Source organism: Vigna unguiculata, chromosome 5, assembly GCF_004118075.2.
Source record: "Vigna unguiculata cultivar IT97K-499-35 chromosome 5, ASM411807v1, whole genome shotgun sequence".
NCBI lineage: Eukaryota > Viridiplantae > Streptophyta > Magnoliopsida > Fabales > Fabaceae > Vigna > Vigna unguiculata.
The window spans coordinates 14177410-14190455 of record NC_040283.1 but is presented as its reverse complement, the minus strand read 5'-3'; the positions used below and the strand labels follow the sequence as shown (position 1 = coordinate 14190455).

Genomic DNA, 13046 nt, shown 5'->3' with positions numbered 1-13046 from the left:
GATCATTTTAAAGATAAACAAAATTACATACTTAAGATGTATTTATACCATTATACATTTTTTTTTTCAAACTACTTGATATTATATTCTAATTAAACAATTTTCTTTTAATAAAAAATGATAACTTTTGTTACTTTAAATAATATCTATTAAAAAAATAATTACATGACTTTGTTACTTTAAATAGTCACATATTATTTTAGTATTATTTTTACAAAAATTATAGCTTTTAAACTTCTTATTTAATATTTTTTAATATTATTCTTAAAAAATTAAACATTTCTAAAATTATATTATTTTAATATAATAAAATAATGATCGATATGTACAGGCATGTGTTTTCACTAATCAGAATAAATTATTCATTATCTAAAATACCGGGTTGAATAACTGATCATTTTTTTTTAGATTTTTTATAACTAATATATTATATTTTTATTCTAGATTTAAGCTTATTATTGACACCGATACTTTTAGTCAAGAGATATGAAGACATATTATATAATTTGATATTTTATGTGTATATTTAAAATACTAAAAACTTATAAACATTATAGAAGTATATTTGTTTACTCATTATCTTTAGCTTTTTCTTGTCTTGTGAGTGGTTCCTCTCATAATTTTCTTGTCTTCTGATTGGTTTCTCTCATAATTCTCTGCCATAATATTCTCTTTCACAGTAACATAGTTGTCATCTCCATATAATTACATGAATCTTATAATTTAAAATTTATTTTTTTTGTCTTGTGACTGTTTCTTCCCATAATGAACAAGATCATACTATTCTCATCTCATTCACAGTAATATGACACCTTTTTGTAAAGTGAATTTACAGAATTTAGAATGAAGATAAGGAGTGACGTGGAACGGAACACTTTATATACGCATACAACACAAGTAGTAGTGTTTGTGAGAAAACGACGAGAAGGGTCAGAGGATTCATGCATGGAGAGGGCGGTGAAGATAGAATAAGCAGCTCTCACCCCATAACATGTTGTGTTCATATGAATGGAATTAGAAAGCCAAAACAGAGAATTGCAGAGCAGAACACAACAGAACAGAACAGAACAGAGCAGCAGAATGCAGAGATAGTACACACAGTCCCAGAACTTGGAGTGGACTCATTCATCCTTCCATAACATCCCCTTTCAATCTTCTGTCATGGTGTTTGAAGTACAATAATTGGTGTCAACCCTTTAAAGTTTTTATCCCTCTCTCTATATATAACCCAGATATCAGTATATTTTCTAACAGTAACAGTAATTTGTGTACACTCTAACTGTTATTCAAATGTCAGTCACTTAATCAAACAAAACAATCAAGAATGATGGGTGTAGTTTTCCTACTATGTTAAGTTATTTGTACGTTAGACATAATTATTTAAGAATATGAAATACTTTCTTCATTTAATCCTTACAAATATGTACTAAAAAGGAATAAAAAGCTTCATCTGAAAATTGTAGAAATCTTAAAATTACTACTTTGGAAAATTGATTCTGTCATCTTATCTCCTCTGTTCCCAAGCCCATACACCAAACTACTGTCTCTTGTGCCAAATTTATGATTCCACTCAGACACCCTTCACGCCTCCCAACTATTCCTGAGACCACTTCCTAACTCCTCTCAACTCTTTGATCATTTGTTTCCTCTTTCTTAAATACCCTTCTTCCGAGTCCGTTCTCTCCTATGTCACACTGTTGTACCATTTGTTCTGATTATTCCTCTCTGGTGATGCCTTTGCCTTGATCATAATTTAAAATATACAGAGTTTTATATTAAATGCATACAATTTCTGACGTGTATTATAGTCCTCTTTCAGTTGCTGTGGGTTTCAGTTATAGAGAGATGGAAGAGATGCGGAAGGTAACTAATGGTGGAGAAAGCCAAAGTGAAGATGCATCCAGAGTTTTTCCCTGCCTATTCTGTTCAAGAAAGTTTCACAGTTCTCAAGCTCTAGGAGGACACCAAAATGCTCACAAAAAAGAAAGAACAGCTGCAAGGAAAGCCAAGAGGGTTTCTGTGTACTCAAGTGTTTGCTTCCCTTCCCCATTGCCAGCCCCTATGATTTTTGCACCAACCCATCTAGACATTTTAAATACTTCAATGATCATCACTGCCCATGCAGCAGAACTCTCCTATCTCCAAAACCATCAAATTTCCAAACAATTTGGATCAAATGGCGCACCTAGACTTGGCAACACACTGTTTTATGGGGGAACTAAGAGGTTACATGGTGATGGAAAGAACTACAATGTCAGTTGGGGGGACACATCTCAATCCAAATTATTTATAAGTAACGATCAAGATCTTGGAATTTGGAATAATGGTACCGAGAAGAAACAAAAGCTTGATTTATCTCTCCATTTGTAGGCAATGCATGGATTAGGAATGAGAAGATGCACTTTTCTGAGAGCTAATGAATTGCGGGACTAGTTTTTATGGCTAATTGTGTTAGTCTTGGTATGGAATAATTGTTTGCATTTTTCGGATTAACATGTGTACCTCACTTCCAAAATAAAAGTCTTCCTTTTACTTTGGTTATTATTGCATGAATTGAACAAGAACAAGTGAACTTCAAAATTAGAGCACATGACGATTAAGATAAACATGTTTATGTCTGTTTATATGCGTTTGAGAGAAATTTGTATTTACTTGGTTTTCTAGAAGTGAATCAACAAGGTACATCTTTGGTGTATTTTAACAAATATATAATTATAGTTTGCTAACTTACTCCTACAAACTAAAAGCATGTAAGTTGACCAATCCATTTGTATCTAACAAATATGCAGGATCCTCTGAACCTACAAGAGTACACTCAATTCAATGACCTAAAAAGCACCGAAGGGAAAATTTCCCCTTTGTTACCTTCAACTGCTCACAGCATAAAACCACACAACTAGATTCTTCTGAATCAGAGGTACTGCATCTTTAGAGCTCACAACTCTGCTACTACACTTTATTGAATAACCAGACTAGTTTCTGTACTACTTTAGTTGCTAACCAATTCCACAAATGAGAGCATCTCAGGAACAGAAAGAAATAAAAATAATTATTAATGCTGTGGAAGTGTTGACAATCACATATATTAGTTCCAAAACTTAACATCGAAGTCCCAGCCATAGATCAGGGGCCTACATTAAAATTAAAATTGCTAAAACGTGAATCATATTAAGTAGCTAAACTTGTGCAGAATGACCCAATGATAAAAAAGCATTGTACAACCCAAATAAGTTCACAAATGCCAATCAAATTTCATGAGTGAATTTCCACACGACTAATACACCCGGACATCCATCCAACAATGCGCAACTTCGTTCATACTTCATTCAGAATTCCAACATTACCTAGAAAGCAAACCATATAACAGTGAATTAGACCCATTATCTTGAAAATTAAATGATATGAAGTACCTGAGTGGTTTGGTCAGTGAAATCGTTACTGATGCAAATAATATTTAGTGCACTGGTTTGAGGAGATAAAAAATTGAAGGGAATGAAAATTAAAGGACACGACAAGATTTTATGAGGACTAAAATAATGTGGATTTCAGCTAATGTTTGGCAAACGGGGTAACTTTGTTATCAACTGACTTCTATGCTGTAAGAGTGCAAGAAATGTGAGAGGGTGGTTTATAAATGAGCAGCAATTTATTTTTCACATGTCACATTCATGTTGTACTTGTACCAAACAAGTGTGAAGCAACTTCAAATTCACAACATCCAAACCTCAAGTTCACCTTTTTTTAGCACCAACGAAAATATAAAGAGCAAATCTAGAACACTACAGACCAGGGGCAATGCTAATATCATATTCTGAGATAATCTTTTTCAACAATTCCTCTAGTGAAATCTCACGTTAGTTCCACTAGATAACTATGGTCAGTCTTTATTATTAGTGAGGCTAGCTAGAATTTCATTAGATAATAGTCTCTAAGAGTGTGAAAGATGTCGCTAATATTTCTAAAATGCCAATGAAATTGCACAAACAGTTAACCTATGTGTTTTTACAAAAGATGAGAACAGTTGTCATTTATTGTGAAGCCTTGACGCAGTTTAAGTTTTGAAAGATCATACATAACTAACATCCAAATTTTCCTAACAAGCTGCAAGCAAAAGAAGTCTCAAACCTGTATCACTAAAGACCACCTCCTTCATGCTCACTGTTGCTATGACTTTGCTATACACAAATTACCGTTGGAATGAGATAGAATAGGAACCAGTGTTTGGATCTTTGACAGCTTTAAAGTTGTCCACACTCATCCCAAAGCGGCCCAGGACAGAATTGCCCATATCTTTCAGTTTTGCTGCATTAAGAAAAAACTCTATCTAAGCAAATGATGATAGTAAAATATACCCTATCACTAGTCACAAAATAAAGCACTTCAGCACAGTCTAAATAAACTATTCAAAATTCATGATAGCACGTTGCCTTCATAAAACAGAATAGTAAATATTCACAGCTAACCAACTTGAATAAAAAAGAAAGAAAAAATCAAAACCACCGTGCAAAACTTGCACTCAATGCTTAACTGCCTAACAGAAGTAAATCATACAAGGCTTAGAACATAAGCAGAATAATGACACTGAATGTTCAACAAGCTAACAGATATATACCAAGTGAGGCTTAATCACACAAGGAAGCCAACTTCATGCTTAACCATTTTGCAGAAGCCATCTTCATCGTCAGCTGAGACCAAGGCTTAACCACCATGTAAGGTAGAAGTAAAACAAACTAGTATCATCAAAATTTAACCGCCCAAAGCAACATGTAACTTATCAATGTTTAACCACCAACGGACAAAGCAAATAATGTCTAAATAGAAATAACTAAGTCATCAAAAATAGCCATAATACCAAAGCAACATTTGAGATCATGACGACTTCAAGAACTTTGTAACATAAAGGGATCTTTGAGGTAATATGAACACGATACACACATCTCACAATAGTAGATTTGTGGCACCCAAACATAGTATAGAAATGATATTGACAATCTTTTGGCTTCAAAAGCCGATGATAATGATGACAAGGAGAACGTTGAGGAGCCTCAGTCGAGGTTGATGAGGTAGTCAAAGAGAAAGGAAAACCACGTCACAGAAGGATTGAATCTGAACTATTCAATGAGATCATGAATGTGTTGAGTGTGTTTGATCATGTGGCTCTAGAGAAGTGGATAGCAGAAGGGATTGATCTAACCAAAGATGAGGTGTCACATGCCATGGTTTATCTTTGAAGGCGAAAGATGTTTAGAAGAGTTTTGCAAATCTCTGAGTGGCTTGAGTCAAAAAACCAGCTTGAGTTTCTTGAAAGATATTATCAAGTCACATTGATTTAATTGGCCAAAACCATGGCTTAGGCAAGGCAGAGGTTTACATTGAGACTATTCAAGAATCTTGTAGAAGTGAGATTATGTACAGGACTTTATTGGCTAACTGTGTTAGTCAGAACAACGTGAAGAAAGCATAGGAAGTTTACAATAAAATGAACAATTTGGACTTTCCTATTACAGTATTTGCTTGCGATCAGATTTTACTTTTCAACTAGAGGAATAACGAGAAGAGGATAGTTGTTGTATTATTATTGATAGAAAATGAGAATATCAAACCTTCTCTTACTTCTTCAATCTTAGTAGACACAAAAGGCAAGTCAGAGATATTGATGGAATGGATCAAATTGTTGATAGACCGAAAGAACAAGACGTTGAACCAAACATTAAAACACAGGCTGTTTTGGCTAGGCATTACATCTCAGTTGGGCTTCAAGATAAAGTTGAAACCTTATTGAAGGAGATGGAAGCTGAAAACATAAAACAGGATTGTTAGCTACTCCAAATTTTGCTTCCCATCTATGCAAACCTAGGAATTGTGGATGAAGTGGAAAAAATTTGGAAGGTCTGAGAGACAAACCCTTGGCATGACGTGTATTTGATGGCAAATGAAGCTTGTGGAAAGTTGAATAAGGTTGATGAAGTAGAGAATTTTTTTGAGGCAATTATAAGGAAATGGAAGCTTTCTTCCAAGACCGGCTATGAACTATTGAAGGTATATGCAAATCATAAGATGCTAATGAAGGGTAAGGATCTTATTAAGCATATGACAGATGGAAGGTGCCAAATAGGCCAACCGACTTGGGATGCAATAGTGACACTCAATGTTCAGGCCGAGGAAGTGGAGAAGATAGATTTTGTTCTTCCGAGGGCAGCCTAGTAGAGCCAGATGAAGCCAATGTGTTCTGCCTGCCTAACTATTTTGTAGCACTATGCTAAGAGGGGTGACATTCATAACTGAAAAATATTGTATAGAATGAAACAAGCTGATTATCCATCTATTCCAAAGATGTACCAAGTTCTAGTGCACCTATACAAATGCAAAGGTTCCAGTCTATGGGATTTGGGACAGGTTCAAAGTTGATAGCATATTAACCAATAAAACTTTGCAAACTAGTTGATTCAGGTTGATATATTTACGAAGGATCCCGTCTTCAATTTTCTTGATTGAGGAAGAACTATATCTTTGGTTTGAAAAGTTTGTGCACATGCTTGAAAAACTCTTTAGCAGTTATTTCTGCAGAGTTTTTTTGTTATTGCCTAATTTGGTATTTGTCTTGTATTGTATCTTTCAAGTTTTGGCTGAAACTAAACTTTTAAAACAAGATGCTTGATTATTGCACTTTCGTTGTGTTATTGAAGAGTTTTGTAACTTGAATAAATTGTGGTTAGCAACATGTTTTGCTTAGGAGCAATAGGGTTGCTTTGCATTGAAGTAGCAAAATTGTCCCAACTCAACTATTTTTACTTGATGAAGGTTAAAAAAATCCTCTTCTTGGATTCTAACCAATTTCATGATGTAAACCATGCACATTAGTAAAGAAGGGTTTTGATTAGGGTTTTAGCTCTTCCATCACTGCTTCTTCAAAACCACCCATGTGATCTCTGTCAAGATTTCATCCTTCTCAGAACTTGAGGGTATAATGTGAGAACTTCTTTTGTTAAATTTGTGCGAACTAAGTGTGAGGAAGAAGAGAATGATATCCTTGAGTCTCATGGAATAACATATGGTGGATTGTTATTGTGGAATAAATGTTTTCATTAGGGGAAAAGTGCATCACTGGATTTTACTGGGTGGAGACATAGACTTTCTTCTAGTAGAACCAAAGAGGATGACGATTTGTGAGGATGAGTTAGGCTTGCATTCACTTCTAATATGGTATCAGATATCCTAATAAGGTTTGTTAGGCCTATCGTGTCAATAGCGAACCACTCATAAATATCTAGTCTCATACACAAGATGTCAATACCCCAGAGTGAGAGGTATGTTGCATATCTCAAATCAAGTAGAGATAAGGTCAATTTATGAATATATATACAAATGAGGACAATCCTCACCAAACCGAATTTTGTGAGGATAAAGTAGGCTTAAAATCACTTTCTAATGGATACTATCTTAGAATTTAGGCTTAGGGCATAAATGGCTAAAAAATAAAGAAGAAATGATAAGCTATGATATTGATGCTAATATAGAAGTAGCAAAGAGAAGTGATGACATCTATCACCCCGTATTAAACTAAGAATTTTAGCTTTGATCTAACTAAAACTAAGTAGATCCAGCAGAATAAACAAAAGGCATATGCCATAAAGCCAATATATATTTTAGCTTTGTTCTAAACTATAAAAATAACTTATATAAACTAGCCAACCCTTCCACTTTTCCTCCAAGATTCTCAAAACACAAAAAACCATATGTGTCCATTACATAGAATACAAACAGAATACCATTACGTGTTCTACAGGAAGGTAATATCTGTTCAAGAGAATAAATGCTGCTATGAAGCAAATTGAGATGCACAATTCATCTGCATAATCACACTATCACTCACAATCAAGCAATCAACAAGTAGATCTTTTAATTACGTGAGCATTCTAAATCTTTATATCTTAACAAGGCCATTTGACATAAGAATTTATTACAGATACGGACTTGTTTGACTAATAGATTTAAATATTGCTTCACCTTGAACCATTTTAGAGCAAGAAAACAATGCTAAGAATTGACAAGTAACTAGATGTACACATGAACTTCATAGTCCACAATAAAAGAAAATAAAAAACAGCTGAACAGAAGATATATCTTGGGATCAAGCCATGAAGTTTTGTAGCAAGTGTATGTTAATAGGCATACAAAAATACAGGTAATGCAATGAAGCAAGCCTATGAACGACCTTAAAGAAAAACAAAATTTATAGATATTAAAATATGAAGAGAAAGACAAAATGAGACTCACCAATCATTTCCTCCTTCATTTTTTCCCGTTTTTCTGCAGCAAGTGGCTCTAGGCGTCGAATAGTTTTCCTAGCTTGATCATTTGAGGGATCAATTTCCAAGATCTTTTTCATATCTGTAATTATTTAAAAAAAATGGTGGCAGGTAAAGAGCTGGTTATGAATGAAGACGAAGAAGTGTAAGAATCAGAATGCTATTGGTGTGTGAAATACACAGCATGCACTTATTCATCAATAACCAAAACATAAATAACCAAAATTAAGGGATAATTATAACAACCTCCCTTAGGTGTGTACACATTTCTTATTTTAGAAATCACACCTCCCTTACTTTCCTAATTGCAAAGAGCAATAGAGTAGGAACATGATAGAAGTAGGGATGGTAAATGAACCCATTCCCGTGAATATTATCCAAACCCATCCCAATTTTAACAGAGAACCCACATTGACTATGTATGGATATTACCCAATTTCTTCAATTAGGTATGGAGATGAAGATGGTAAGTACATAGCCGTCCTCGTTCCCTCCGTCCCCCATCTCCAATTTAAATTACTAAAATACCTTTAATTTAGTATGTAATCAAAAAAACATATATGAACTTTATTTTGGTCCTTAGTTTCGTAATATGTAGTAAAAAATACATATATGTCATCAAAACACCTTTAATTACTCTTTTTTTTTTACTCTTATATAATTGTTTGACTTTTATCTAATTGTTATTTGATACTTTTCTTTAATATTTATACAATTATAATTTCTTTCTTGATATTTGACATTGGAGAAAATGTGTATCCTTTTCACATTTAATACTTGGCAACATGATATCTTATTTGCTATGATTTTTATTTTTGTAGAAAAAGATTATTAATTAATATTTGGAACACTAAAAGAGCGAGTGCGAGCATGGTACAGGTATACCCATTTCCTGATGGGATGGGATAAAAATCTCATATTCATTCAGTATGAGAATATGGATGAATTTTTACTTTGGGGAGGAGGAGAGAATAGTCAAACCAAATTCACTCTATTGCCATCCATAGACAAAAGGTAGGGACACAAAGTAAGCTAGAAGAAGTGCCAAATGTGATAAGTGCAAACCCCAGAGGAGGTTGGTATAATTACCCTCTACCCTATTGTAAAATTTGAACTCACCAGCAATAGCCTCTTCAAAATGCTCGAGCTTTTCATGAGCTTCTCCTCTTCTCACAAAAGCCTTAACGTACACAGGATTCAGTTCTAATGCTTTTGTGCATTCCTTAATTGTGTCATCATATTTTCCCTGTGGCATATTTGACAATTGTTTAAGAAAAGCAAGCAAATAACAAAGTGGGCACAAAATTATGTCAGGATAAAAAGAAATGCTAAATCATGTTATGGCTTTATATGGGATAAAAAATTATCAAATGATAGCATACATGTCATTAAAAAAATTAAGCTGAAGGAAAGAATACAAGAATAAAGTATCTTGCTTCAATTCTTATTATCTTATGATGAAGTTTGTTTTAACAGAATCCCACTTGATTGAAGCAGATTGGGATCAGGTTTTGCTCATATTTATTAAATGGGGTACTAATATGTAAGTACATAGCCGAGCTAATTTTGGCATATTAGTATCTATCCCCAAATTTGAACTCTACAAGAAGCTAGGTTGATACTTAATGCTCATCAACATATATTTAACTGTTTCTAAAACATGTGGAATTGCTTATGGTTGTGTCATAATAATACTCAAATTTGTATGGGAGTCTCGTTTCCTTTAAAAATTATTATTGTATTAAATATTACGCTTAACCTTCCCTGTAAAGTTCTGCTGTTCAATTTCTACTAGCAGTTAGCTTTGCAGCATAATTTGCTTTTTCTGAGGTTGTGCTTTCCCTCTTTCTCTATCATTTATTTAATTTAAAAATAATGATGCTTTGTATTGAGATAATAATAATAATATTTTTTAAATAAAACATAAACCACTTAATTTTTAGTTTTGTTTCTTCAAAAACAGTATGAAATAGAAAAACAAAACCAACTTTTTACAGTTTCAACCATTAACTCTGAACTCTGAAAATGAAAACATAGAAAGGTCAAGGACCATAGCTAGACCATTATGCATAAGCCATAGAGGAAAAACATTAAGTTCAATACGTCATCTCGTAGACGTGAGGAAGAGCATAACATAAGAATGTGATAATAAATGCATTAACAGAATAAAAAAAGGCCATACCAATTTCAGAAAGCACACACCACGGTTCGAATGGCATATTGACCGTATGTCCACAGATGAAGGTGTGTCTGGTGCTACTTGTAGAGCAACTTCATACTGTGATAACGCCTCTTCATACTTCCCATCTACAAAAAGCTTGTTGCCTTCTAACTTTGCTTCATTTGCATGATCCAATGCTTTCTATGACATAAACCAACAGCGCTCAATACTCTCTTTACATGCACAAGGCTAAATATACAGTTGTACACCAATTTCAGAGTTTCCTAAATTTAAGTGTCAGAGTATCAAAATAATTTTTTTCCTGCGCATAACCAAGGCTCTCCAATATCTTCCTCATAGAACATGGGAATGAGTAGTTAATCACTCATTGACCACATAAGCCAGGTTACAAAAGAAGAGAGGTGCTAGTTAAACATTATGTAAACACTTATATCACACCCTCTGCTACTAGTTAAATTTATTCAAAACTGTAAAATCATGAGATGAGAGTCATTAAACAAGGTGCAATGCCTTCACAATTATGTTTTGCGATCCTCAATCACCTTAGGTCAAATATACAAAATATAGCATTTTCATTATACAATCCAGTGAATTAGTTACAAACTAGTCGAGATTGCTTTTGCAGTGATCATTCCAAAAAATCGACAATTTCAGCGTAAGTGTAGCCATCCAATACATGAACCAAAAACCTTTAGAAACCTTTAAACCACTTCAATTAAGCCCATTGTTTCAATTAGAAAAACGTAATTATCAAAGAAGAGAATAGTTCAGCAATCAGAAGGGTCCTAGAAACAAAACCCTTAAGTTCAACGCATAATCACCTGTCTCGATTCCTCTTCGTTGATCAAGGCATTCTCGGGGGACTCTTCAGTGATCAAGGCCTTCTCGGGGGACTCTTCAGTGATCAAGGCATTCTCCGAGGATTCAGTGGTGCTCTGAGGAACATTGTGTTCAGGTTGTTGCTCAGTCTGCTGCTGCCGTTGGTGTTCCTCGGGGTGTTTCTGCTCCTGTTGTCTGGCTGCTCCACCATCTCCACCGTCATCATCACTGGCGAGATCAGCCTCGCTGGCCGTTTCGAAGCCATCGGAAGCGTCGTTGGCAGCGCCGGCGGCGTTGGAGGGACTCGCATTTCGTTGCTCGCTCTCTTCCTGCTCTATAACCACCATCTCTGGAAGGTTCGCTTTGAAGGACCTGTTTGGATCAGCAGGAACCAGAAAATGGGATTCTTTGCCGCAGTAGAAATACGTGTGAGCTTTCTTGATACGGTGGCGTTCGCACGGCGACTTATGGTGTGGGTGTTTCTAGAACCAGCGGAAACCAGAACACACCGTTTTGCGAAGTTTGATTTTTGTCCTCTTCATAAACATTTGTGGTTGAACATGAACATGAACCGTTTTTGCACCTAGGTTTACGTAATTTTTCTTTGGAAATTAAGAAAAATAACAGTCATTGATGTTTAAAACTTTTTTTTTTCGTTTAATTAGGTCGATTTTAAAAAAGTATACTATAAAACTAATTTATATTTGAGGAATTTTATGAAAACAAAGTTATGAGGTTATGTTTTTTGCTTGATTATTATTCTATAACAACAATAATAATTTATTTTCTAAAAATGTTTATTGATTTAGATCAATTTAATTGATAATAAATTTATAATTAAAGCTTTTAAATTTATTCGAACTTTTAATGTTATCGGAATCCATCTGAATTAAATTAATTAAAATGACTCTAAGTTTTAGATTTAAAATTAATAAATCCAAAATATAACAATGGCGTGATTCTATATATTATTAATTATTATATATAGTATAATATTATATATATATAATATTTGTATTTATTATTTAGTTTTTAGAGTAAATTGTAATGAAAATAATGTTATTTACATCTTGTAATGACATATTTGGGTGAAATTTAAAATGAATTATTATTTTCTTAAATTCGAATAAGGTGTGTATGCATAAAAATTAGATACTCATTCCAACTATATTTTTATGTATATAAATATTAAATAATTTGTGGTGAATATGTCAAAGTATTTTTAATATTTTTTTTCGTGTGTTGTTGATGAACATTTATGATTGTATTTATTCAAAATAAGAAAAAAATAATAAAAAAAATATGAATGAGTCTCATTTGTTTCATCAATTTGATAGATATCAAAGAAATAAAGTAAAAGCCACTTTGATACGATAAATTTACTCTTTATGTAGAATCACATAAATGTTTCATATATAATGGGGGCTCATGCTACATGTTCTAAGTAGCAATATTTTCAACAACACGTAAAAACTCATTTATTATTTTTTTGAAAAAAATGATATTTTATAATTTTAATTAAGTATCCAAAACAATTAAGTATAAATCATAATTTTGTTTTGCATGACCATGATTATTTTTAACAACAGACTATATAAGATATAAGAGTTTTGTGTAACCGACAATACAACATTATGCAAATGTTTATGTTTTGTTTGTATGATACAATATATTTGTTTAATGATACATAAATAAAAGTGAGTTAGTCTTATGCTAAAATGAAAAAACACATAAAT

The 13046-nt window shown here is 33.3% G+C and overlaps 2 protein-coding genes across 2 annotated transcripts; one reads left to right on the top strand and one right to left on the bottom strand.

Moving 5' to 3' along the window:
- Nucleotides 1-1732: 1732 nt before the first annotated feature.
- Nucleotides 1733-2455, top strand: LOC114183204 (protein LATE FLOWERING). Its single transcript, XM_028070133.1, has one exon. It carries the CDS (start codon nucleotides 1780-1782, stop codon nucleotides 2368-2370), a length of 591 nt encoding a protein of 196 aa, XP_027925934.1. The 5' UTR covers nucleotides 1733-1779; the 3' UTR covers nucleotides 2371-2455.
- A 601-nt stretch (nucleotides 2456-3056) lies between these two features.
- Nucleotides 3057-11860, bottom strand: LOC114186102 (tetratricopeptide repeat protein 1). Its single transcript, XM_028074122.1, has 6 exons — nucleotides 11313-11860; nucleotides 10492-10671; nucleotides 9429-9555; nucleotides 8278-8391; nucleotides 4126-4302; nucleotides 3057-3344 (listed from the first exon to the last, which is right to left on the bottom strand). The coding sequence occupies exons 1-5, from the start codon at nucleotides 11655-11657 to the stop codon at nucleotides 4187-4189; spliced, it is 882 nt and encodes a 293-aa protein (XP_027929923.1). The 5' UTR covers nucleotides 11658-11860; the 3' UTR covers nucleotides 3057-3344; nucleotides 4126-4186.
- Between the last annotated feature and the right edge of the window lie 1186 nt (nucleotides 11861-13046).

What these genes read in the sequence shown, in the direction of transcription:
- LOC114183204 (XM_028070133.1), top strand. Translation starts at nt 1,780, where the DNA reads ATGCATACAATTTCTGACGTGTATTATAGTCCTCTTTCAGTTGCTGTG.
- LOC114186102 (XM_028074122.1), bottom strand. Translation starts at nt 11,657, where the DNA reads ATGGTGGTTATAGAGCAGGAAGAGAGCGAGCAACGAAATGCGAGTCCC. An exon ending in ACGAAGAGGAATCGAGACAG is followed by an intron (nt 10,672 to 11,312) that starts GTGATTATGCGT and finishes TTTATGTCATAG; the next exon opens with AAAGCATTGGATCATGCAAA. An exon ending in GTGTGTGCTTTCTGAAATTG is followed by an intron (nt 9,556 to 10,491) that starts GTATGGCCTTTT and finishes AATATGCCACAG; the next exon opens with GGAAAATATGATGACACAAT.